Raw genomic sequence first — 25,239 nt, forward strand, 5'->3', positions numbered from 1 at the left:
GACAACAATTAGATAGCCTAATACTGTTCTATGACACATTCAATCTCTATTTTTCACTATTAGCAATAGATTCTCAGTAAACACAAAATAAGATACTGTGTTTGTTCACAACAAGTAGGTTACTTAAGTGAATTCACTTCCTTCTCCAATACAGTATAGTGACTATTCAAATGTTTTTCAGATGCTTAGTGAAAATCTAGTTTTGGTTGATGATGGAATTCAAATCAACTAGATGGGTGAAAGTAAAAATATTGGTTAGAGAAGACATCTAAATGTTACTACTACTACTACTAGTTCTCCTTCATTAATACCCTTCCCTTAAAAACTTCCACCTCATCCAACTGGCTTGTAGACAAATGTATAGCAGGATAGGAGTGTTGTAAAGATAGCAGGATAGGAGAGTTGTAAAGATAGCAGGACAGGAGTGTTGTAGAGATAGCGGGACAGGAGTGTTGTAGAGATAGCGGGACAGGAGTGCTGTAGAGAGAGCAGGATAGGAAGTGTTGTGTTAAACCAGACCAGGGACAAGTCAACTCATTGTGTTTAGCAAACAAGCATAGAAAGGTGCAGCTGCAGGCAGAACAACGCTAGCCGCAAAAACATGCCACTGACGTCACTTCATGCCAGTATCTATCACTTACTTGGGATCTTCATTGTGATATTTACCAGCAACAGAAGCCTCAGACTGAAAGACCTCGACTTACAGGGACAGTTACCAGACACAGATTAAGCCTAGTTCTGGACTAAAAAAAACATAAGGAGAATCTCCATTGAAAGTGCTTTTTAGTCTACGACAAGGCTTAAAGTGTGTCCGGGAAACTGGCCCCTAATTATATACTACTACTCAAATGGGTTGAGCTTGAATGAAAACACTGTTTTGTAACTGCTTGCTGTTTCTAATGTATACATTGTTTGCAGCTGATCAGACGATGAGTTGTCATACCTTATCTTGCTATTTCACTGTGTTTATGATTCCCTTCTAAGGCTTTTTAAACTCTATCTCACTATTTTCCTTCAGATGATATAGGAGCACATGCACACCTAGCTCAACACAAATCAGTATGGTGTGTTTGGGTTAGACCTAGTTATGTTCAGCCTGTTGTGATGCTGGTACACGCAAGCTGCAATCAGTGAAGTCCTTTATTCTGATTGGGTGGTAGGTGTTCTAAACACATCTGACCTCGCGACCTCTGATCCCCAGCCACACTTACATAAGTAATAGCATTTAAAGCTGTGTCTGCGCCAATGCTGATATCAGAGCCCAGTATATTGTTAGAGACTGTGGCAGGGACCATAACCATGGGGACACAGAAGTCATTATATTTATCCCGGGCCGCGGACAGTTCTATGACTCCCAGGATGGCCTGCAGTACAGGGCAGAGCCAGAGCCAGGGCTTAAGAGCGAGGAGTTAATGTGTTTGCACAAACTGACACTCTATTCCCTATGTAGTGCACTACTTTTGACCCTGAGCCCTGGTCAAAAGTAGTGCACTGTATATGGAAAAGGGTGCCATTTGGGACGCAACCATAAGTAAAGATGAGACAAGGTGGGCGGAACCAGGGTGAGGGAGCCAGGCCTATCACAACGGACAGTGTGACTCAGACAGGAAGCACCACACAGTAACTCACACAGAGATGGGGAGGGACACACAGGGAGGAGAGAGCCTAAAAGGGGTTCTTTGAACATACAGAAATATGTTCTTGATTATTATAGGAGGAAATAAAGGAGAATATTTTGTAACTTTAGATTGTGAAATTAATGAATATAACTGTGTGAAACACTTAAGAAAAAGATACAAAGACACATGAGAAGAGAGTATATGTTTTAGTATCACTCAAAGATTCCAATTTTACTCATACGCATAATGGTAATAACTTTTCAAAATTATAAAAAGTACAATATACAATTTGGTACTGCAAAATAGTGGTATAATTCTGTAATATTATTGTAAATATAGTACATATAAAATGTAAATATTCACCTGTGAATGTAAAATGTACTTGATGCTGTTATGTGCTCTACATACCTCGAATCCACCGATAACAAGCAAAGCATTGATGTTATGTATCCTGATTTGTTCAGCAATCTTATCAAGATGCTTCGCTGGAAGGGTTCTAAAATTAGAAATGAAAATCCAATAATCCTCTACACACTACAGTAAGTCAGTGTTGATTTTTTTCAATGGCACTCTATTGGCCATGTTCAAAAGTGGTGCACTATATAGGGAATATGTTGCCATTTAGGTCCCACAGACATAAACATTAGCCTACCTCTTTGTTCCCAGTATGGACCCCCCTTGGCCGGTCCAACCTGCTACATCTCCCCATGTAATCTCCTTTATCTGTGTGGAAACAAAAACAACAAAACTGTGTTTGAGAATGAGGTTTCAAATGTGTTCTGTGTAGTCTCCAAAAAGCTGTGCTAAATGTGAACATCATCATGTTCATTTCAAGGGGACACAAAACATTAAAGCTAAATGAATTAATTACATTCTACAAAGCAATCAAGCACATCAGATTTACAATCAACATTTATCTTGCTTTGTATGACAATATCCCCCCCCCCCCCCCAAATTGTCACGTGTTGAATACAACAGGTGAAATGCTTACTTACAAGTCCTTAACCAACAATGCAGAGTTGTTTTTAAAGTAAGTAAGAAAATATTTGCAAATATTATTATTATTTATTTATTTATTTTAAGAAAAAAAAGAAAAAAAAGTTTCCTAATAAAATAACGATAACGAGGCTACATACCGGGAGTACGGGTACCGAGCCAATATGCGGGGGTACAGGTTAGTAGAGATAATTGAGGTAATATGTACATGTAGGTAGGGTTAAAGTGATTCATAAACATTGAGTAGCAGCAGCGTAGAAAAGGGGGTCAATGCAAATAGTCCGGGTGGCCATCTGATTTAGCAGTCTTATGGCTTGGAGGTAGAAGCTGTTAAGGAGCCTTTTGGACCTAGACTCGGTGCTCTGGTACTGCTTGCCGTGCGGTAGCAGAGAGAACAGTCTATGACTTGGGTGGGTGGAGTCTTTGATTTTTAGGGCCTTTCTCTGACACGGCCTGGTATAGAGGTCCTGGATGGCAGGAAGCTTTGCCCCAGTGATGTACTGGGCCGTACGCACTACCGCCTTGCGGTCGGATGCCGAGCAGTTGCCCTACCAAGAAATTATGACTGAAAAGGACCCGTGCAAAATCTTTACTGTCACTTGAGGGGGAATAGGCATTGTCGTGCCCTCTTCACGACTATCTTGGTGTGTTTGGAACATGATAGTTTGCTACTGATGTGGACACCAAGGAACTTGAAGCTCTCGACCAGCTCCACTACAGCCCCGTTTCTGTGAATGGGGGCGTGTTCAGCCCTCCTTTTCCTGTAGTCCACGATCAGCTCCTTTGTCTTGCTCACGTTGAGGGAGAGGTTGTTGTCCTGTCACCACACTGCCAGGTCTCTGACCTCCTGCCTATAGGCGGTCTCATCATTGTAGGTGAACAGGCCTACCACTGTTCTGTCGTTGGCAAACTTAATTATGGTGATGGAGTCGCGCATGGCCACGCAGTCATGGGTGAACATGGAGTACAGGAGGGGACTGAGCAGGCACCCCTGAGGAGCCCCCGTGTTGAGGATCAACGTGGCAGATGTGTTGTTGCCTACCCTTACCATCTAGGGGCGGCCCGTCGGGAAGTCCAGGATCCAGTTGCAGAGGGAGGTGTTTAGTCCCAGGGTCCTTAGCTTAGTGATGTGCTTTGAGGGCAATATGGTGTTGAACGCTGAGCTGACAGCTTGTCTGTACTGCAGCACACAGGCTATAATCTACCAACAGCCCTCTACCCACATCTTACACATCCCCCAATGTTGGCCGAGGTACAGTAGCTTTTGACAATGTCTGGATGAGCAGCCAATGCTTTTCAATCACTTATCCCTGCCTTCATGCTTTCCTCCAGTTGAACATAGACTGGCCCAGGCAGTGTTGTGAGGCCTGGGTGAGGGCACGAGATTTGGGTGAGAGAGTGACAGAAAGAGGCAGTGGGGGTGAGGCTAAGAGAGTGGGTGTGAGGGGCCTGGGAACTGGGTTAGAGGCCTGGGAACTTGGGATGAGAATGGGGTGAGAGAGAGGCCTGCATAAGGGAGAATGGGTGAGGGTGAGAGTAAATGGCTTACTGTAAGCTGTTTATTTCCCCACACAAGTTGTATCTGTAAAACACTGTCTGTGCCAGCATCATGGGCACAGGGGTATAGGTGACTTATACTGATTTCACATAGGATTGACGGTATGTTGCCTGTAAAAACAATCAGGCAATGTTTCTATGATCCCATTTCAAACAGCCCTATTTCTACGTCTTTCTTGTCTGCATTCCCCTTTTATATCGCCATTGCTTTAGCCGGCAAGGAGCAAGAGACATTTAACTTTGACCCTAGCTCCTAGACCCTGTTGTTGCAACAGTAGTCCTGGTAGCATGAGTGACAGCTGCAAGTTGTTCTATCTCTTCACATTCACAGCAAAAGATAGCAGCATGCCATACTTGTACATTTTGTTAATTTTCCTGTTATGGTGAATAAAAAGTTGGCTACAGTTGAACTCAAAACATTGTTAGATATGTTCTCTTAATTATATGAGCTGGCTAGCCAGCTAGATAGCTAGCTAACAAGCTAACGTTAGCAACACACCAAAACATTGTCTTGAAAGTTCGCTTTTAGTTCACTGGCTTGCTAGATTTAATAGCTACATATCCTAAATAAACGTTTAAACCGATGTTTTTTTTGTTGGTGCAAACAAAATTGAGCAGGTAATGTTGCTATTTGGACCAGGCTGCTGCGATGTCATGCAGACAGTCATTTGTGTGTTTATACTGTTTCATAATGACAAAGCCAGTAAGATGAAAGGGGACATTTATACAGAGGGGTTGGCGGGACTTTTAAATAATACCGCAATCATGACTAGGTCGGTCGGCGGAAATAAAAGTACAGGCTTTATGGAAATAAAGATGGCAGCATGCTAAAGTTGGCGGCAAAACATCTTGGTTTGAAAAGTGTATTACACTAACAAGGTCACTATAACCTATAGCTTACCTGTTTTCGCTGTCTTGTTTTCATCACAGCCAACACTGTCTGATATCTTTTGATCAAATATGCAGAAGTATTCTGGTTTTGCTAGTGATTTCAAGATATAGTGTAAACAACATAACTATTTCTATGGTGTAAACAATACTAGGGGACTAATACGGTCAAAATGTGTTTGTGTTCTGATCACGTTGACCTGTTGATCATGTGGCAGTGAGGCGCTACTAACAATAACAGGATGTAGGCGTCATAGGGGTGTGATAAGGGACAATAATCCTCATTGGGTAAGAATGAAATGACAACAAGGTAAACAAAACAGATGTATGTCTTAACGCCAGTACCTGTCCCTTGTAGAATCCCTCGAAGCCGTCATTAACGGCAAACATCTTGTGCCCCTCTTTGATGCCCACCCTGACGGCCGAGCGGACAGCTGCGTTCATGCCCGCCGCGGGGGCGCCCACGTTCAGCACAGCCACGTTGAAGGAGCTCTGAGGATCAACAGCACAGCACAACCGTCACACACACGAGCATATGTGCAGACACACACACTTTTTAGACAGCGAGGATGGCGACAATTCTTTTTCAATTCAGTTCATGTCAAAACACTCATTGAAGATAAATGGCACTTATCCAATTCTTTAAATAGAATTGGCCCCAACTCCAAGCCGTTGACACACATATCAACAGCAGATCCCTCTGTATACAATAGGAGCACATAATGCTTGATGTTCAGGAGAAATGCTGTAAAGGCTTGGCAAAGCTGCTGTCTCTGCGGAGAATGGAGCAGCATGCATTGATCATCTCTAACAAGGCCTCATGCTATGGCTCCAAGATGTTACATCTTTATAGGCTGCTGTTGTACTTCATTCACATAGACCACTGGCTCTGAGCTTAGGAAAATTCTTTAGCTGTCAATCACATGATGATCACAGTAAGATCATGGACAGATAGACCCCACGTATAATGAGTGACATCATAAGCGTTGTAATCGCCTACAGTACCATTCAAAAGTTTGGGGTCACTTAGAAAGTTCCTTGTTTTTTAAAGAAAAGCACAAAAAAAATGTCCATTAAAATAACATCAAATTGATCAGAAAAACAGTGGACATTGTTAATGTTGTAAATGACTATTGTAGCTGGAAACGTCTGCTTTTTAGCGGAATATCTACATATGCGTACAGAGGCCCATTATCAGCAACCATCACTCCTGTGTTCCAATGGCACGTTGTGTTTGCTAGTCCATGTTCATCACTTTAAAGGCTAATTGATCATTAGAAAACCCTTTTGCAATTATGTTAACACAGCTGAAAACGGGCCTTCTTTAGACTAGTGGAGTATCTGGAGCATCAGCATTTGTGGGTTCGATTACAGGCTCAAAATGGCCAGAAACAAAGAACTTACTTCTGAAACTCGTCAGTCTATTCTTGTTCTGAGAAATGAAGGCTGTTCCATGCGAGAAATTGCCAAGAAACTGAAGATCTCATACAACGCTGTGTCCTACTCCCTTCACAGAACAGCGCAAACTGGCTCTAACCAGAATAAAGAGGAGTGGGAGGCCCCGGTATACTACTGAGCAGGAGGACAAGTACATTAGAGTGTCTAGAATGAGAAACAGACGCCTCACAAGTCCTCAACTGGCAGCTTCATTAAATAGTACCTGCAAAACGCCAGTCTCAACATCAACAGTGAAAAGACGACTCCGGGATGCTGGCCTTCTAGGCAGAGTTGCAAAGAAAAAGCCATATCTCAGACTGGACAATAAAAATAAAAGATTAAGATGGCCAAAAGAACACAGACACTGGACAGAGGAACTATGCCTAGAAGGCCAGCATCCTGGAGTCACCTTTTCACTGTTGACGTTGAGGCTGGTGTTTTGCGGGTACTATAGAAGCTGCCAGCCTCTTCACTGTTGACGTTGAGACTGATATCTGACAAGGTATAGCTATAGTTGCAACTTGGCGTGGTCTAAGGCACTGCATCGTAGTGCCACTAGAGATTCTGGGTTCAAGTCCAGGCTCTGTCTCAGCTGGCCGTGACCTGGAGACCCATGGGGCGGTGCACAATTGGCCCAGCGTCGTCCGGGTTAGTGGAGGGTTTGGCCGGCAGGGATGTCCTTGTACCATCGCGCACTAGCGACTCTTGTGGCGGGCCAGGCACACTGCACGCTGACATGGTCGCCAGGTCTTCCTCCGACACATTGGTGCGGCTGCCTTCCGGGTTAAGTGGGCATTGTGTCAAGAAGCAAACTTGGTTGGTTTGTGTTTCGGAGGATGCACGGCTCTCGATCTGCGCCTCTCACAAGTCTGGGAGTTGCAGTGATATGACAAGAGTGTAACTGCCAATTGGATACCACAAAATTGGGGAGAAAATAATAATTAATAATAATTAAAAATAGATATAGTTGCAACTAATAGTTGGCACTTAGGAGCACTGAGCTAGAACTGTTATAGTATAGTAGGCTACAGTATAGCACATACATTAAACGGGGGCTCATCCTCCTCCTATCCCCTTAAGACGGAAGCAATTGAACAAACACTGTTACTGTCACAAAAAGACCTCCGCATGACCCACAATGCACCTCAACAGGAAGTACCTGTTCCTAACGCGCAAATCTGAGAAATGCTGGAATGACACAAACGTTAGGAGGAAATAAATATGAATATCACAGTTACTTTGTGTATGTACATTATTCATTTTATCTTGGGTTATCTGAGGTTACTTACATTTGGGAGTTCAGAGTCTGCTTTGTGGTAAGAGAGGAGTTTGTAGGTGTTCAGGTTGTTTTCGAAACTCCTGCAAAATATTAATGAAACATACTGTTATTTATCCTTCTACCATTCTCCAGAAGCCTCCATTACTGAGTTGCATAAGCTTTTAAAGGCCAGTGGAAAATCAATCACAATTCAATGAAGCTTCCAAATACAGAGATTTATGTTTATTTTACCAAAGAAATCCTATATACACAGAGTCAGATAATGTACCTCCCACGCAGTCTCACGGCTTCCTCAAAATTCTTCTCGTCCATGGATTTCTGGACATCTTGTGTCTAGTGAGAAAATAATTACGAATGGTAATTTGTCTCTAATCAACAGCCTACCAATTATCTTAATTCATAATATATCTATAATGTATACTGTAGGTAGAAGTACTTGGGGGTGTACAACATAAAAACACACCACTAAAATGGGGTAGGCTATCACTCCATATGTGTGCTTCATTTACAGTTGAGTAAAGTAATCTTGAACACACAGTGTAAGTGGCAGGCCAACAGCACTTACCATCTGAACACACTCCATGAGGGGCAGACGGACAGCCTGGTTCCCACACAGAGACACCACACAGGCCGGGGTACTGTCTGACGCCTCTAGCAGGGCCAGGACCGCCTCCACTCCCATACGACTGGCCTGGACAGACAGGTCAAAGGTTACACTGTATTTTGGGACACTGGGAAAATACTGTAACTTCAAATTCAAGTTAGAAATGGCTTAATAGTGCTCTTTAAATTATGATGACCACTCTGAAAACTTGGCTGCCTCATGGTCACTAACCAAAACAAACAAACCAGGGATATTATGCAGCTATTAGACAAGCAGCAGCACAAATGGCTGTGACTCCAACTGAAAAGTAGCGCACTATATAGGGAATAGGGTGCCATTTGGGAAGCAATACTGAAACTGTAAGTGCCTTTTAATTATGTAATATTGGTATGTGGATGTACGACTCACTAGGATCCTGTCGAAGGCAGAGGGGGTTCCTCCTCTCTGGACGTGACCCAGGATGGTGACTCGGGTGTCAAACCCCAGACAGCTAACAACCAGCTATAGCAGGAGAGGAAGATCAGAGTATACTTAAATAACACTGGTTACATCCCAAATGGCACCCTATTCCCTATATAATGCACTGCGTTTGACCAGACAGCTCTGATCTAAAGTAGTGCATTATATAAAGAATTGTGTGTCAATTGGGACGTAAATATTGACTATTTGAAAACGTGGTATTTGAGATATGTTCCATAATACACTATGTATGGCAGAAAGAGAATGAAAATGGCATGCTATTTCTCAGGAAGTAAGACAGAAGGGGAAAGCACAAGCACTGTAGACACATGCAAAACACTTCCTGCCATGTACACAGTAAGTGAGCCTCCTGTTTTGCGGCAGGTCAAGGAGACGCAGGATGAGCAATAGAGGGCGTGGCAGGAGCAGATTTTACAGTACCCCCCCCCCCACCTCGACCAGGCTCATCTGGGTGTGAGGTATAGAAATCACGTAAGAGGGAGGGGTCCAGAATGTGACGGTGGTGCACTCAGCAGTGCTCCTCCGGCCCATACCCCTCCCAGTCCACTAGGTACTGCCAGCCGCAAGCCGGACCGCGTCAATCCAAAAGCCGCAGGATGGTCATCGATGAGTCGAGGGGGTGGAGGAGCTCTTGCAGGAGGAGACGGGACTGGAGCACACAGGTTTAATCAGGGATACATGGAAGGTAGGATGGATCCTGAGAGAGGCTGGGAGTTTCAGGCGCACAGCAGAGGGGTTAATGACACGGTCAATTTCAAAGGGACCAATGAATTGGGGGGACAGTTTCTTCAATGGCAGGTCCTCTGATGAGAGCCATACCTTTTGACCTGATGTGTAGATTGGGGCTGAGACCCGGCAACGGTTGGCTTGGGACTGGGTCCTGTCGGAGGCACGAAGAAGGGCAGCCCGAGCCTTGCTCCAGGTACGACGACAACAGCGCAGATGGTCCTGGACAGAGGGGACCACAACCTCGACCTCTTGGGCGGGAAACAAGGGGAGTTAGTAACCCAGAGCACACTCGAAAGGTGACATACCTGATGAGGAGTTGGTGAGGGTGTTGTGGGCATATTCAACCCAGGTTAGCTGAGCACTCCAGGAAGAAGGGTTAGCAGAAGTCGCGCAGCGTAGGGCAGTCTCCAACTCTTGGTTGGCCCGTTCGGTCTGGCCATTGGTCAGGGGGTGATATCCAGAATAAAGACTGACATTGATACCAAGAGCTGAACAGAAGGATCTCCATACCTGGGAGTTGGGTCCCCAGTCGGAAACGTTGTCAGTGGGAATGCCATGCAGACAAAACACATGGGATACTAGTAGGTCCACAGTCTCCCTGGAGGACGGGAGCTTGGAGAGGGGAATGAAGTGAGCCACTTTGGAAAACCTATCAATAATAGTGAGGATGACGGAGTTACCATTAGATGGGGGAAGGCCAGTGATGAAGTCCAGAGCGATGTGTGACCAGGAGCGACTGGGTAAGGGAAGAGGGCGCAGCAGTCCAGAAGTGGGTTTAGTGGAAGTTTTGTTCCCGAGCACAAACCGAGCAGGCTGAGACAAACTCCCGGACATCTCTTTCCATGGTGGGCCAACAGAAGCGCTGATGCAGGAAGGAGAGGGTCCGGTTCATACCAGGGTGACAGGTGAGGTGAGTAGAATGGTCCCACTGAAGAACAGAGTGAACACAATCTGGAACAAACAAAGCATTCCTTGGACCGTTACCCGGATCAGGCTGGTTCTGCTGAGCCTGGCCGATACGGGACTAGATCCGCCAGGCTCAACGATGCAGGTGGATGGCTCAATGGCTTCTGCCTCAGTACCCGTGCTGTCGGTGGTGAACTGGCGGGAGATGGCATCAGGCTTGAAATTCTTTGAACCGGGGCGATAAGCGAGTGTGAAATTGAATCAACCGAAGAACAAGGCCCACCTGGCTTGCCGAGAGTTCAGACGTTTGAAAGTCTGGATGTAGGACAGATTTTTATGGTCAGTCCACACAATGAAGGGGAGTACAGAGCCCTCCAGCCAGTGACGCCATTCCTCAAGAGCCAGGAGTTCACCGTTTCCGATGTCAAAATTCCTCTGCAGGTGAGAGCTTAAGGGAAAAGAATGCACATGGGTGGACCTTCTGATCAGAGGGGGAACATTGAGACAGAACAGCACCTACCCCGGTGTCAGAGGTGTCCAACTCCATGATGAACTGGAGTCCTGGGTTGGGCTAAGTAAGGACCGGGGCAGAGGTGAAGCGACACTGGAGTTCCAGGAATACTGCCTCTGCCTCAGGAGTCCATTGGGATGGAGTGGAGGTGGAGGTGGAGGTGAGAGTGGTGCAGCCAGACGGCTGTAGTTGCGGATGAAACGTCTGTAAAAATGTGCAAACCCCAGAAAACGCTGTAGCTGCTTCAGGTTGGATGGCACAGGCCACTCTGTGACTGCCATGACCTTGGTAGAGTCTATACGTAACTGTCCCTGAGCAATAATATAACCAAGGAAAGACACTGAAGCAGCTTGGAACTCACATTTCTCAGCTTTAACAAAAAGCTTATTCTCCAACAGCCATTGAAGAACTTGGCAAATGTGTTGATGGTGAGCCTCAGGGTCCTTGGAAAAAATCAGGATGTCATCTAAATAGACAAAAATGAAGTGTCCAATCACATCCCTCAGCACATCATTGACTAGGTTCTTGAAAACAGCAGGGGCATTAGTTAGACCAAAAGGCATGACCAACTCCTCAAAGTTATCCAGTGGATCCCTCGCTTATGCGGACAAGGTGGCAGACATTCCGGAGGTTGAGTTTGGTAAACACTGTGGCACCATGGAGGGGGGCAAAAGCAGAGCTGATGAGTGGCAAGGGGTACTTGTTCTTTACTGTGATATTATTCAGCCCACGGAAGTCTATGCACGGCCTCAGTGACTAATCCTTCTTCACAAAGAAAAACCCAGCACCCACCAGGGAGGAAGATGGCTTGATAAGTCCTACAGCCAGAGAATCCTGGATGTACCTCTCCATAACCTCTTGCTCGGGGCGAGGGGGCTTAAATAACCGGCTACTGTGAAGAGGACCTCCAGGCTGGAGGTCAATGGCGCAGTCATAAGGCCAATGAGGCGGCAGCGACAGGGCACGGTGCTTGCTGAACACAGGAGGTAGATTGTGATACTCTGGAGGAACTGATGACAGGTCCGGAGGTTCTAGAATGAACTGGGGCACAGAAAAGGCAGGGAGAATGGCAGAATGTAGACAGTTAGAGTGACAAAATGAACTCCAAGTGGTTACCTTTCCGGAAGTCCAGTCAATCTGTGGGTTGTGTAGCTTTAACCATGGATGGCCAAGAACCAGGGGGAGTAAGGACAGTCGATTGTGTGGAAACTGATCTTTTCCTGGTGGTTTCCAGAGAGACAGGATGACAGGTACGGTTCTCTCACAGACACGGGCGAGGAGCTGTCCGTTGAGAGCATTGGCATTGAGGGGTTGAAACGAGTGTGACAGTGTCCAGGCCCAACTGAGTAACGACACCTCGGTCCAGGAAGCTCCCGTCAGCGCCCAAATCGATGAGAGCAGAGTGAGGAAAAGCCTGGCTCTGCCACACAAGGTTGCCTTCAAGCAGGGGTCTGGGGGAAGATGGGCAGGCAATTTGGCTCAACAGTATATCCCCCACTACCCACTTTTGCTGTACGCAGGGAACCATTGGAGACAAAGTGACCAACCTGACGACAGTATAGGCAGCTCCTAGCACTGATTCGCCACTGCCTCTCCTCTGGAGAGAGGCAGGCCCGGCCAAGCTGCATGGGTTCAGGATCAGGAAGTGCCTTGGAAAGGGATGCAGTCGGAGAAGGAGGACAAGGTGCTGAAGCAGATATTATGGTGCATGCAACCTTACCTACTCTCTCCCTCCGACGCTCGTGGAGACTGTTGTCGATGCGGATGGCGAGAAAGGTGAATTCATCGAGTCCATCAGGCTCATCCCTGGACACCAACTCGTCCTTGATGGTCTCAGTGAGCACATTCTGGAATGCTCCCTGAAAGGCCTCCTCATTTCAGCCGCGAGGGTGCGAAACTCACATGCCATCTCAGCAACACTATGGTGGCTTTGACGGAGGGACAGGAGTCGTTTAGCCGCATCCTTACCGCAGACCAGGTGGTCAAAGACTTTCTTCATCTCCTCCGTGAATCTAGAGTAGAAGAAGCAGATGGGGGACTGTCTCTCCCAAACCGCTGTGGCCCAGGAAAGCGCTGCTCCATGGAGGCAGCTAATCAGGAAGGAAATCGTGGCATGTTTGCTAGCATAAGATTAGGGCTGTTGCTCAAATACTAGTGAACATTATACTAAAAAGGCTCTGCAAGCTCAGAGGTTGCCTTCGTAGCACTCGGGAGTTGGAAACGGCTCCCGAGGCGGAGATGAATGACTTGGGACTGGTTGTGAGCTCTGGGTGAAGGTTCGGCCCTCTAGGTCAGACAGGCTCTGTGAAAACTCCTTGATGTGCTCCAGAAGGGCTTTCAGGGCTTGGTCATGTTGCTCGAGCAGGGCGCCTTGGCCCGACAGGGTTTGGTGGAGAGTATCTGAGTCCGCTGGGTTCATCTCTTTGGCCAGATCGTACTGTTACGTGGCAGGTCAAGGAGAAACAGGGTGAGCAGAACAGGGCGTGGCAGGAGCAGATGTAACACCTCCAACACTTTTGTGTCCCAAATGTCACGCTATTCTGTATATAGTGCACTACTTTTAACCAGAGTCCAATGGGTCCTGGTCAAAAGTAGTGCACTATATAGGGAATAGGGTGTCACTTTGGACTCAATCTTGTTCTTCTGTTCTCCCAGGTAAAATGTACTGTATAGGACTCTTACCGGCACAGAGATCCTATAAGTTCTATATGGAATTCTATGCTTACTAGGTTCTTAGGTGCGGTGACGAAGAACAAGGTGGCAATGCACAAACAGGAAGGAGTATAATTCACAGAACTTCACATCACTAAGAAAGGTCCATGAAAAGACTTCAGAGTTAAAACATGTACAGCATGTTGTTAATGGGACATAGAGAGTGAGAGATGACAATGTCCAACCAGAAGGAACCATGGAAACAAAGGAGTACTGTACCAGACCTGGGTTCAAAAACCATTTGAAATCATTTAAAATACTTAAGTTGGGCTTAATTGAGCTTGGCTGGTGCTTGGTAACAATAGAATAGTCGCAAAACTGCAAACCCCACCCATCTGCCACTCAAGCAAACATTCAAAGTATTTGAAAGATTTTAAACCGGATTTGAACTCAGGTCTGCAGATGAGTACTGTACCAGTACAAGACAGCTGGGCTGGGCTGGTCTTCTCATAGCACTTACTTCCTTAATATGGTTTGTAGTGATAGGCTTGTTGTGGCAATCTATCGCCCCCTCAGCTACAATAATGATATTGAGCCGTTTCTTATCTGCACGGTTCTATAGGAATACAAACAAAGCACAGATATACAGTACATGACAGAAAAGTTTTGCATTTGGCTTGTCAAAAGCTGGACCCGGTTTATGCTGAAACAGCTGCATGCCTACCTTAGAACAAGAAAGAACAGATATGTCTACTACCTCTTCTTTCTTTCTCTATCTTTCACTGTACAGATTCCTTTCATCTGTAAAGCATGGAGCTATTCACGCATCTGTCGGACCTGCTTTTGGTTCCCCCTTCGTTGCATATTCAGGTACTCACATCCTTGACATTATCAACAGTAATAGCCTTTCCTTGTCTGTCAATGGCTCCTTCAGCAACTATGATTATATTCAGCCTTGAACCCCTGGATCGGCTCTGGGCATTAAGAAACACACTGCATGAATGAACACTGTTGATTTTGCTTGAAGGGAATACAAGGGAATACAATACACTACAACACTTGTGATCACTAAGCAGTACATCCCATTCAATGTAAAGCATAGATTAAAATGTGTTTATTGTTACATCTGCACATATCAGATGTCACCTGTGCGTGTGTGTGTGTTTTACCTCAGATAGTTTTTGACACATATGTTCCTCCCAACCATCCTCAGGGGGCATCTCAGGGATCAGGACCCAGTCGGCCCCACAGGCCAGAGCACTGACTAGAGCCAGGTACCTACACACGCATACACACACGCACGCAAACACACACACATTAGAATATAATAAACTATAAATAACTACATGCAAACACAAACCCATTTGTATGTATTATGAACAAACATTTTCAAAGCAAGACCGCTGAGAGCCCATAGCTAAATTACAGCAAGGAAATACACAAGAATAAAGCAGGAAGTCAGAGCAGCAAATAAATGTCATTCCATACCCACAATGCCTTCCCATGACCTCTAGCACAAACGTCCTCTGGTGGCTGAGAGAAAGGAGAGAAGTTTGTGTAAAGGTTCAGTCTGTACAAACAACACCACTGAGCTGTAATATGTACCCTTTATTAAATTCACTGGATGCTTCCCAAATAAATAGTGCACTATATAGGGAATAGGGTGCCATTTGGGATACAATTGCTATACTGTTTCTGTCAGTACCTCTGTGCAGTAGTCATGATGGCGTCTACCACCTCTATGATTCTGTGCAGGGCAGAGTCTGTCCCGATGGTCATGTCAGTGCCACAGAAGTCGTTGTCGATGGAGCCCACCATTCCCACGATGTGCAGCTCTGAGTTGTTCTGAGCAGCCTCCTCATCAATCAGACCTTTAAACAGGATACACAAGACCACAATTTAACCCACTGGTTTTACTACTGAGTAATGTACACGCACAGGTGGAATGGCTGTATACAGGCTTTGGTATACTGACTTTGGTAATACCTAGTAATACATGTCTTACTACATATCATGTGGGAAAATACATTTTTTGGCAATTTGCGTGGGAAATTAGTTATCTAATTTAGTGATCGAGTAGATTACTGTGAACATTTGGTCCACTACATGGACTACAACGTTCAGTTACCCTGTCGAACAAGTTCTTCCAGTAGTCCGCTCCACTCCTCTCTGAAGAGGTTGGCCCCCGTGAGGCTACCGTCCCCTCCGATCACACACAGGTTGGTGATGCCACGCAGAACCAGTTGGTGGGCAGCCTTTAGACGCCCCTCGTGGCTGCGGAACTCCTTGCAGCGGGCACTGCCAATGACTGTGCCACCCTGACAGGAAAACACAACAGCTAAGAATTCAAATGAATGGATGAATGACAGTTGGAAAGATGGATTGCTGGATGGATGACAATTTCATTGATGGATAGGTTGAGGTTGGATAGATAGATGAAGGAAGATTGGGTAGATGGGTGAAGGATAGCTGGAGGGTTGGATGGATAAATGTGGATGGATGTTGGATGAATGGGCAGATGACGGTTGGATGGATGGAACACAAAGCTATAGACCAAACCAATGGATGGCATAATCTGACACAATGGAGCACTGCTGCAGTCATTGATATGCCTCATTAATTCAACCTCTCATTTAGTTTTTTTTGTGTTGTGTGGTGTGTTTTGTTGTTGTCATTAACTAACGGGTTCATGCAGAATCCACAATGACAAGGCACCTTCCACTCTGTTAGCATCAGGCAGAAATGCAGCTGCGCTCATCTGTCACATGCAATTTGTGAATTACAAGTCTGGGACCACAAATATATTTATACCATTTGGGATTTGGATTTGATTCTGGATCACCATTAGCTGCCAAGGCAGCAGCTACACATCCTTGGTTCCAATCACAATTACATACAATAAAACATGTCTGGGCTGTGTTCCATCCATCCTGTCTGGGTTGGCGCCCCCCCCTTGGGTTGTGCTGTGGTGGAGATCTTTGTGGGCTATACTCAGCCTTGTCTCAGGATGGTAAGTTGGTGGTTGAAGATATCCCTCTAGTGGTGTGGGGGCTGTGCTTTGGCAAAGTGGGTGGGGTTATATCCTTCCTGTTTGGCCCTGTCCGGGGGTGTCCTTGGATGGGGCCACAGTGTCTCCTGACCCCTCCTGTCTCAGCTTCCAGTATTTATGCTGCAGTAGTTTATGTGTCGGGGGGCTAGGGGCAGTTTGTTATATCTGGAGTACTTCTCCTGTCCTATTCGGTGTCCTGTGTGAATTTAAGTGTGCTCTCTCTAATTCTCTCTTTCTCTCTCTCGGAGGACCTGAGCCCTAGGACCATGCCTCAGGACTACCTGGCCGTGCTGCTGCTCCAGTTTAAACTGTTCTGGTCTTATTATTGGACCATGCTGGTCATTTATGAACATTTTAACATCTTGGCCATGTTCTGTTATAATCTCCACCCGGCACAGCCAGAAGAGGACTGGCCACCCCACATAGCCTGGTTCCTCTCTAGGTTTCTTCCTAGGTTTTGGCCTTTCTAGGGAGTTTTTCCTAGCCACCGTGCTTCTACACCTGCATTGCTTGCTGTTTGGGGTTTTAGGCTGGGTTTCTGTACAGCACTTTGAGATATCAGCTCATGTACGAAGGGCTATATAAATACATTTGATTTGATTTGATCTGTGTGCTAGTCACTTAAACAGACAGCTCAGTGAATTCAACATGTCAATACTGCTCACAAAGACAAGCAGTAATGCAGTCAATCTCTCCTCCACCCTGAGCCAGGAGAGATTGACATGGATATTATCAATGCTGGCTCTCCGTACACATCTAAGGGCCAGCTGCTCTGTTCTGATCCTACTGTAATTTGCCAATGTCCCTCTTTGTGGCACTTGACCATATGACTGAACAGTAGTGCGGGTGCAACAAAACTAGGGCCTGTAGTACTTATTTTGTTGATAGTGTTGTTAAGAAGGCAGAGCAGCGCTTTATTATTGACAGAACTCTTCCCATCTTAGCTACTGTTGCATCAATATGTTTTGACCATAACGGTTCAAATCCAGGGTTACACCGAGCAGTTTAATCTCCTCAATTTGCTCAATTTCCACATCATTCATTACAAGATTTAGATGAGATTTATGGTTTAGTGAATGATTTGTCCCAAATGCTTTTAGTTTTTTTTAATATTTAGGACTCGCTTATTTCTTGCTGCCCATTCTGAAACTGACTGCAGCTCTTTGTTACATAGACACACGGGCTTTACTTAGTGCCAGTGGTTTTAAAAAGTAAGGGGTCTAGACCGATGACCTCGGAATGCCTGGCTACCTGGGTTGTGTTGGAGAGGCTTCCATTAAAGAACACCCTCTGTGTTCCGTTAGACAGGTAACTCTCCTTCACAATATAGCAGGGGATGTACAGCCATAACACATAATTTTTCCAGCAGCAGATTATGATGGATAATGTCAATCATCAGCTGCACTGAAAGTCTAACAAAACAGCCCCCGGAGTTTTCTGATAAAACATTTTTCTCAGACATTTGCGTAAGTGCCGTACATGTTGAATGCCCTTCACCATAAGCGTGCTGAAAGTCTGTTGCTAATTTGTTTACTTTGAAATAGCATTGTATCTGGTCAAACACTATTTTTTCCAAAAGTTGACTAAGGGTCGGTAACAGGCTGATTGGCTTAAGGGTGCTTTGCTATTCTTAGCTAGTGGAATAACTTTCAGCTCATATTCCTAGCATTGTATACTGTACATAGCCTATGGGAATTCTAAAGAAATCCCTAGTATTTTGCCTCCTTACCACTTGTAACATGCTGGAGACACTTTCCCATGATGCCTCTTCAATGTTATCTCCACCGTCTACCATACCCTGGTAACCCTGCAAGGAGAAAAGAAACCTTAACATTGGCCTATATTTCCTCATTTCCGAACATCTTCACCACTTATAATGTTGTTACATAGTATCAGTCATTGACTCTACAACACAGCTTTGCTATCAGGGATATTGACATTCACTTTGAGATGACGATGCTAAATCATGCTAACTACTGCCTGTAAAAGTAAACAACAGATTATCATAGATACTGTCACTACTGGCCTCCATAGACAACTCAAGGAATCCTACATCCTCTATTGAGTCAGACAGATTGTAAGAATAATCAACAAGACCATGGAAATCAAAGGGCACATATATACCAATACTAATCAGTGGGAATAGGGGACAGGTGTGTGTGATGAAAGTTCCGGAGGGATCCGTGACAGTGAGGAACCGTTTAAGGCCAATATCACTCAGCTCCCTGCCTAGCAATAATAATGCAATGCAATGTGTAGCGATAACGAGGAGACTCCACCCAAAGTGGGGTCTGTATACTACCACAGGTGGAACCATGGCTTTGTCTAATGCAGCTGTATTGACCCTCTGGGAAGAATAAACTTGGTTTGAGCTTTCACAGTGTCTGTTGAGTTCTTACTCTAATAATAGAACCTAACACCTCTTACTACTTTTGACCAGGAATCTGGTCAAAAGTAGAGCACTATATAGGAAATAGTGCACTACTTCTGACCAGGACCCATAGGAATCTGGTCAAAAGTAGAGCACTATATAGGAAATAGTGCACTACTTCTGACCAGAACCAGATGGGCCCCGATCAAAAGTAGGGCACAAAATAGGAGACCTTATGGGCCCTGGTTAAAAGTATTGCACTATATAGGGCACTGGACAAAAATAGTGCACTATATAAAGAATAAGGTGCCACTTGGGACAAAGCCAGTGAGTGTGATGTGAGCCTCCTCAACGGAATGCCTTTCATCACTCATTAAACACCAGAGTCTCTAACAATAGGCAACACTTAAGCAAAGTTCCCTGCCACTGTTTCCACATGCTATCATTTTAACATTGGTGGCGGAAATCCCATTCAAGTCATGGGACCAATATTAGCATTTTTCGCGCATCATGTTCAAATCATCTAAGTGACTTTGTTGAGCTTCACCATAAATTGTAGATACTTTTGAATGATTTAGACATGATGCGTGAAAAATGCTTATATCAGTCCCATGACTTGAATGGGATTTGTGCCACAAATGCTAAAATGTTATCATGTGGAAACAGTGCTGGGGAAACAAAACCAACGCATGAATTGCTGTCCTACCTTATCCATAGACTGCTTACAGGGTAAGGAAACCAATGTGTCATTTTGTAATTTGGGTGAACTATCGCTTAAAGAAGCTACTTATCTATGGGAAACTACTCCCACTATCAACTGCCCCCATTTCCTATAAAGGGCCACGGTCAAAAGTAGTGCACTATATAGGGAATAGAGTGCCATTTAGGACTGACCCCATTGTTAACTCGAAATGACACAACGACAAGGTTCCAGTTCAACAACGTTTACTAAACCATATTAGCACACTACATGGTTGCCATTGCACTCAGGACAGGTTCATCCACAACGAGACTGCTGCGCAGGAGTATTAATAACAGAGTGAATGCCCCATAAAAACAGAACTATAGGGATACTTAAAAAATGAACTTAACACCCATGACATGGCAAAATGTTAAATAACCTTACTTCTCATTTTCATGACCCTCATTTGAAAGAATAGCTTTGCCCCCTGAACACAGAGCTTGCCAGAGTTGATTTGTCTCAGTGTCAGTGGTAGAATGGTACAAGCCCCCAAGTAGTGTCTGTCATGATCTCACCTCATGGATGAAGTAGACTTTAGCTCCCACATAAATACCCATGCGGACAACAGCCCGGACCGCAGCATTCATACCTGCACAACGAGAGAGAGAGAGAGAGAGGTTGGAGAGAGAATTAAAAATGGCAGTACATGAATGGCTATGGCACTGCATGTTCCATCCAGTAGACTCCAGACTGAAAATACTCATCAGGGAGATGGAGTGAATCACAGAGATAAATCAACCAAATTAAAGTGATGTCCCACTGAATCAACGTTGTTTTCAATGAAATGACGTTGAACCAACGTGGAATAGACGTTGAATTGACGTCTTTGCCCAGTGGGGTGCTTTGTCCAGCAGAGAAAGTTGCTTGCATAGCCATCGGTCATGTGTCATTGCATTAATTCAATATCTAATACATTTTCCATTTACAGTCTGAAAACTGATCATAATGATTATAAAAACTGGCATCTTAGTTGCAATGAAACTGTAAGCACTGATACTGGTACTGTGGATTGGCTAGTGCCAAGCAGTCATGCTAGGGTACCAGTAACGGTATAAGATGAAGGAGATGAGTCTACACATGGAGAATGGCACAGATTTCTCAAACACTTCAAAGGTTATTAATTATATTTCCTGAAGCATGGCCAATGGTTCTGTGAGTCATTATAGTCATTATAGAAATCCCCCTATATACAGAACAAACTGATATTTTCTGGCAGGTAAGACTTGCAAGTGGTTTTTACTAACATCATGTGAGGAAATATGCATACCGCATTCTTTAGTTTACAAGGTAGGCTACAGGATGGAGTGGTTATGCAAATTGGCCGCACCTGGATTCTGATGGATTCTGATGAGACATTGGCCTGATACAAACTTGGCCAAGAGGTTGTGAGGTTGAGTCCCAAGTTAGCCAGGGGACCATGATACAACATTCTAAAAACATTCTTGTCCACAAACAGGGAACTGATTGAATTAATGTCCATTATACATTTGAAAATAAAATATTCTCAATAACATTTGGCACAGCGTTTTCACATGCTCAAATGTCATCACATGTGTAGTTGGCATGGCATCACATGTTGAAATTTTGCATCACCATGTTGTCACTTTTATTTCAAATGAGATCATGTTTTCTTCACGTTGTTAAATGTTATCACAGTAACTTTACATAAAATCACGTGATCACATTTTTTTCCCAAAGATTGGAAAGTTGCCGCGGTCATCCCCCTCTTCAAAGGGGGAGATAATCTAGACCCTAACTGCTACAGACTTATATCTATCCTACCCTGCCTTTCTAAGGTCTTCGAAAGCCAAGTTAACAAACAGACCGACCATTTCGAATCCCACCGTACCTTCTCCACTATGCAATCTGCTTTCAGAGCTGGTCATGGGTGCACCTCAGCCACGCTCAAGGTCCTAAACAATATCATAACCGCCACCGATAAGAGACATTACTGTGCAGCCGTATTCATCGACCTGGCCAAGGCTTTCGACTCTGTCAATCACCACATTCTTATCGGCAGCCTTGGTTTCTCAAATGATTGCCTCGCCTGGTCCACCAACTAGTTCTCTGATAGAGTTCAGTGTGTCAAATCGGAGGGCCTGTTGTCCGGACCTCTGGCAGTCTCTATGGGGGTGCCACAGGGTTAAATTCTCGGGCCGACTCTCTTCTCTGTATACATCAATGATGTCGCTCTTGCTGCTGGTGATTCTCTGATCCACCTCTACACAGACGACACCATTCTGTATACCTCTGGCCCTTCTTTGGACACTGTGTTAACTAACCTCCAAACGAGCTCCAATGCCATACAACTCTCCTTCCGTGGCCTCAAACTGCTCTAAACGCAAGTAAAACCAAATGCACGCTCTTCAACCGATTGCTGCCCGCACCTGCCCGCCTGTCCAGCATCACTACTCTGGACGGTTCTGACTTAGAATATGTGGACAACTACAAATACCTAGGTGTCTGGTTAGACTGTAAACTCTCCTTCCAGACTCACATTAAGCATCTCCAATCCAAAATTAAATCTAGAATTGGCTTCCTATATCGCAACAAAGCATCCTTCACTCATGCTGCCAAACAGACCCTCGTAAAACTGACCATCCTACCAATCCTCGACTTCGGCGATGTCATTTACAAAATAGCCTCCAACACTCTACTCAAAAAATTGGATGCAGTCTATCACAGTGCGTTTTGTCACCAAAGTTCCATATACTAACCACCACTGCCACCTGTATGCTCTCGTTGGCCGGCCCTCACTTCATACTCATCGCCAAACCCACTGGCTCCAAGTCATCTACAAGTCTCTGCTAGGTAAAGCCCCGCCTTATCTCAGCTCACTGGTCACCATAGTAGCACCCACCCGTAGCACACACTCCAGCAGGTATATCTCACTGGCCCCCCCAAAGCCAATTCTTCCAATTCTTCAAAGCCAATTCTTGGCCCACTTTCCTTCCGGTTCTCTGCTGCCAATGACTGGAACGAACTGCAAAAATCACTGAAGCTGGAGACTCATATCTCCCTCAACCACTTTAAGCACCAGCTGTCAGAGCAGCTCACAGATCACTGCACCTGTACATAGCCCATCTGTAAATAGCCCATCCAACTACCTCATCCCCATACTGTATTTATGTATTTATCTTTGCACCTTTCCATATTTGCACCCCAGTATCTCTACTTGCACATTCATTATCCTACCTCATTTGCACACACTGTATATAGACTTTGTCTACTGTATTATTGACTGTATGTGTGTTTATTCCATGTGTAACTATGTTGTTCTATGTGTCGAACTGCTTTGCTTTATCTTGGCCAGGTCGCAGTTGTAAATGAGAACTTGTTCTCAACTTGCCTACCTGGTTAAATAAAGGTGAAATAAATCAAATAAAAAAGGTGTTTTTTTCCATAAGGATTTAAGACAAATTAAAGTTATGAACAACTAGCCAATTTCCCAAATATCCTAATACTGTTCTCCTAAAGTTGCAGCTTTCAAAAATAATGGAAATCGGAGTCTATAGGCTATTCTCAATCACAGCTTTATGAGTTATATAACAAACAATAGCCTCTTAAAACAGGCTGGTGAGGCAACGCAATTATTATCCAGTTCTCAAGACTGTAGACTTTGTTTCTATAACACCCATTATTTATAACCTAACTCACTACGGTAAAACAGCCTGTTCCTCATCAGCTGACTGTCACTTTGCTCCATCATATGTACGAGACACAGACACAGACAGACACACCTGTTCCATGCTGAATCTCCACCAGAAATAAATATTATATTTGCCTGCACTTAACCTCTGCTCAGGCTTCCAACAACAATATCTTTGGTCATGATTTGTCCAGATGTAGCATGCGATTTTGAGCTATAGCTCAACGGGGGTTTTACCAGAGGTGTTCATTTTATTTATTTAGCTAACACACCTGACTCCAATAATCAACTAATCATGATCTTCAGTTTAGAATGTACATAGTTTAAATCAGCTGTGTTTGCTAGGGATGGGGGGGGAGTGTGACACCAATCGGGCCCCCAAGGACTGGGATTGCCCAGGCCAGGTATAGCACAATATTTAATGAGTACATAATCACGACAGGACAAAGGTTGACATCGCCCAACCCTATTGTGGAGAGCTAGAATTGTCATTACATGATCATAAATGAAACTTGTAGGCTCCTGTCACTGGTGCTCTGGTGAGAAAGGGAGTAGCCCACTACTCTACTCCCCACCACGTCACATTTCAATGACAGATAGGCTATTATTGCAAATGTAGCCTACTACAGTATCCTAAGTTCAGTGGCAATCTCAGCCTACTGTTCTTCTTTCTGGTTCTTCAAAATGGCAACCATCACAATTTCCATTACAATTAGCACATTTTATGGTAAGTGCGTGTAATTGTGTAATTATAATTTTTGTGAGTTTGATATTCAAATTGTTTCTAATAGGTAAATATCTCAGTAACAGTTTGGTGAGTTTTCATCTGGATGTTTTCTACCTACTGTCAACATTTACTGTAATGTTAAATTTTTCATATTATCAACTGAGATCCACTGAGATAATTTTATGGAAAATGTAAAATAAAATAAAACATATTTATTTATTTATTTATTTTAATGTTCTTTGTAAGATGTTTTTTCCCACCCCAAACATTAATGTGGTGTAAAAAAATGCTTTTTAAAAATCCAAACCCTTTTTTTTGCTGGGTCTCAGGAGGATAGTCAGTTCGAGGAAGAGGAAAAGTGAGAGGTTTTACTCTGCCCAAAATCTGTCCACGAAAATAAGCCCAAGAAGTGAGGAATTTTTGTATGGAGATCAACTAGAGTGTAAAATTGGTCAACACATTTTGTTATTGCTAATTTGCTTGATCAAATAGAAGATGGTTAGGTTGTTATGAATGTTACGAATTGACTGATATAAGTGGATGCATGTGAAGTTTAGCCTGTTCTATAGATAGAGTATTCATTATGGATATAACCTGTTTAAGCATGAACATTGCCATTTTAAAGTAGTCAACAGGGTGGGGATTACTATGAGTTGGGAGCAATCATCCAATGAAGAAGATAATTGAATACTTTAAATGGAGATAGCCTAAATGGCGCTGCCCATAATGTCATAGACATTATAAGGGCAGATACAAAGATGAGTCCTCTATCTCTATGGCCTGTTGTTCACACCTGTATGTGACCTCTCATTGGCAAGAAAGGTCCCGCCAGATCTCGCCTCCTCCCACCTGTGTTCCATCTTTGAGGACATGTATTTCCATTGTTACAGTAGTCACTTGACTATCTTGTCAATATAATATACAATCTTTGGAATAGTGACACATAGAGGCAAAACCAATGATGTACAGTTGAAGTCAGGATACAGTGTATTTCACAACACAGGCGTATGTACGCATACAACCTCTTCTTTTCAGCAATACTG

The 25,239-nt window shown here is 44.3% G+C and overlaps 1 protein-coding gene across 2 annotated transcripts in view; it reads right to left on the reverse strand.

Moving 5' to 3' along the window:
• LOC109874693 (ATP-dependent 6-phosphofructokinase, platelet type-like) overlaps positions 1 to 25,239 on the reverse strand; it is a 36,376-nt gene that overhangs the window by 6,965 nt on the left and 4,172 nt on the right. The window contains exons 2-15 of one of the 2 annotated variants that reach the window (XM_031809768.1): positions 20,336 to 20,409; positions 18,437 to 18,514; positions 15,787 to 15,976; positions 15,364 to 15,529; positions 15,147 to 15,191; positions 14,828 to 14,936; positions 14,179 to 14,274; positions 8,789 to 8,881; positions 8,342 to 8,467; positions 8,045 to 8,109; positions 7,787 to 7,856; positions 5,406 to 5,552; positions 2,272 to 2,342; positions 2,028 to 2,115 (exon numbers count right to left, since the gene is read on the reverse strand). In XM_031809768.1, the coding sequence (XP_031665628.1) occupies positions 2,028 to 2,115; positions 2,272 to 2,342; positions 5,406 to 5,552; positions 7,787 to 7,856; positions 8,045 to 8,109; positions 8,342 to 8,467; positions 8,789 to 8,881; positions 14,179 to 14,274; positions 14,828 to 14,936; positions 15,147 to 15,191; positions 15,364 to 15,529; positions 15,787 to 15,976; positions 18,437 to 18,514; positions 20,336 to 20,409 (1,418 nt within the window). Of the gene's footprint in view, positions 1 to 2,027; positions 2,116 to 2,271; positions 2,343 to 5,405; positions 5,553 to 7,786; positions 7,857 to 8,044; positions 8,110 to 8,341; positions 8,468 to 8,788; positions 8,882 to 14,178; positions 14,275 to 14,536; positions 14,633 to 14,827; positions 14,937 to 15,146; positions 15,192 to 15,363; positions 15,530 to 15,786; positions 15,977 to 18,436; positions 18,515 to 20,335; positions 20,410 to 25,239 lie in introns of both variants that reach the window. The other variant, XM_031809770.1, reaches the window with a different exon arrangement.

Source organism: Oncorhynchus kisutch, linkage group LG30 (genome assembly GCF_002021735.2).
Source record: "Oncorhynchus kisutch isolate 150728-3 linkage group LG30, Okis_V2, whole genome shotgun sequence".
NCBI lineage: Eukaryota > Metazoa > Chordata > Actinopteri > Salmoniformes > Salmonidae > Oncorhynchus > Oncorhynchus kisutch.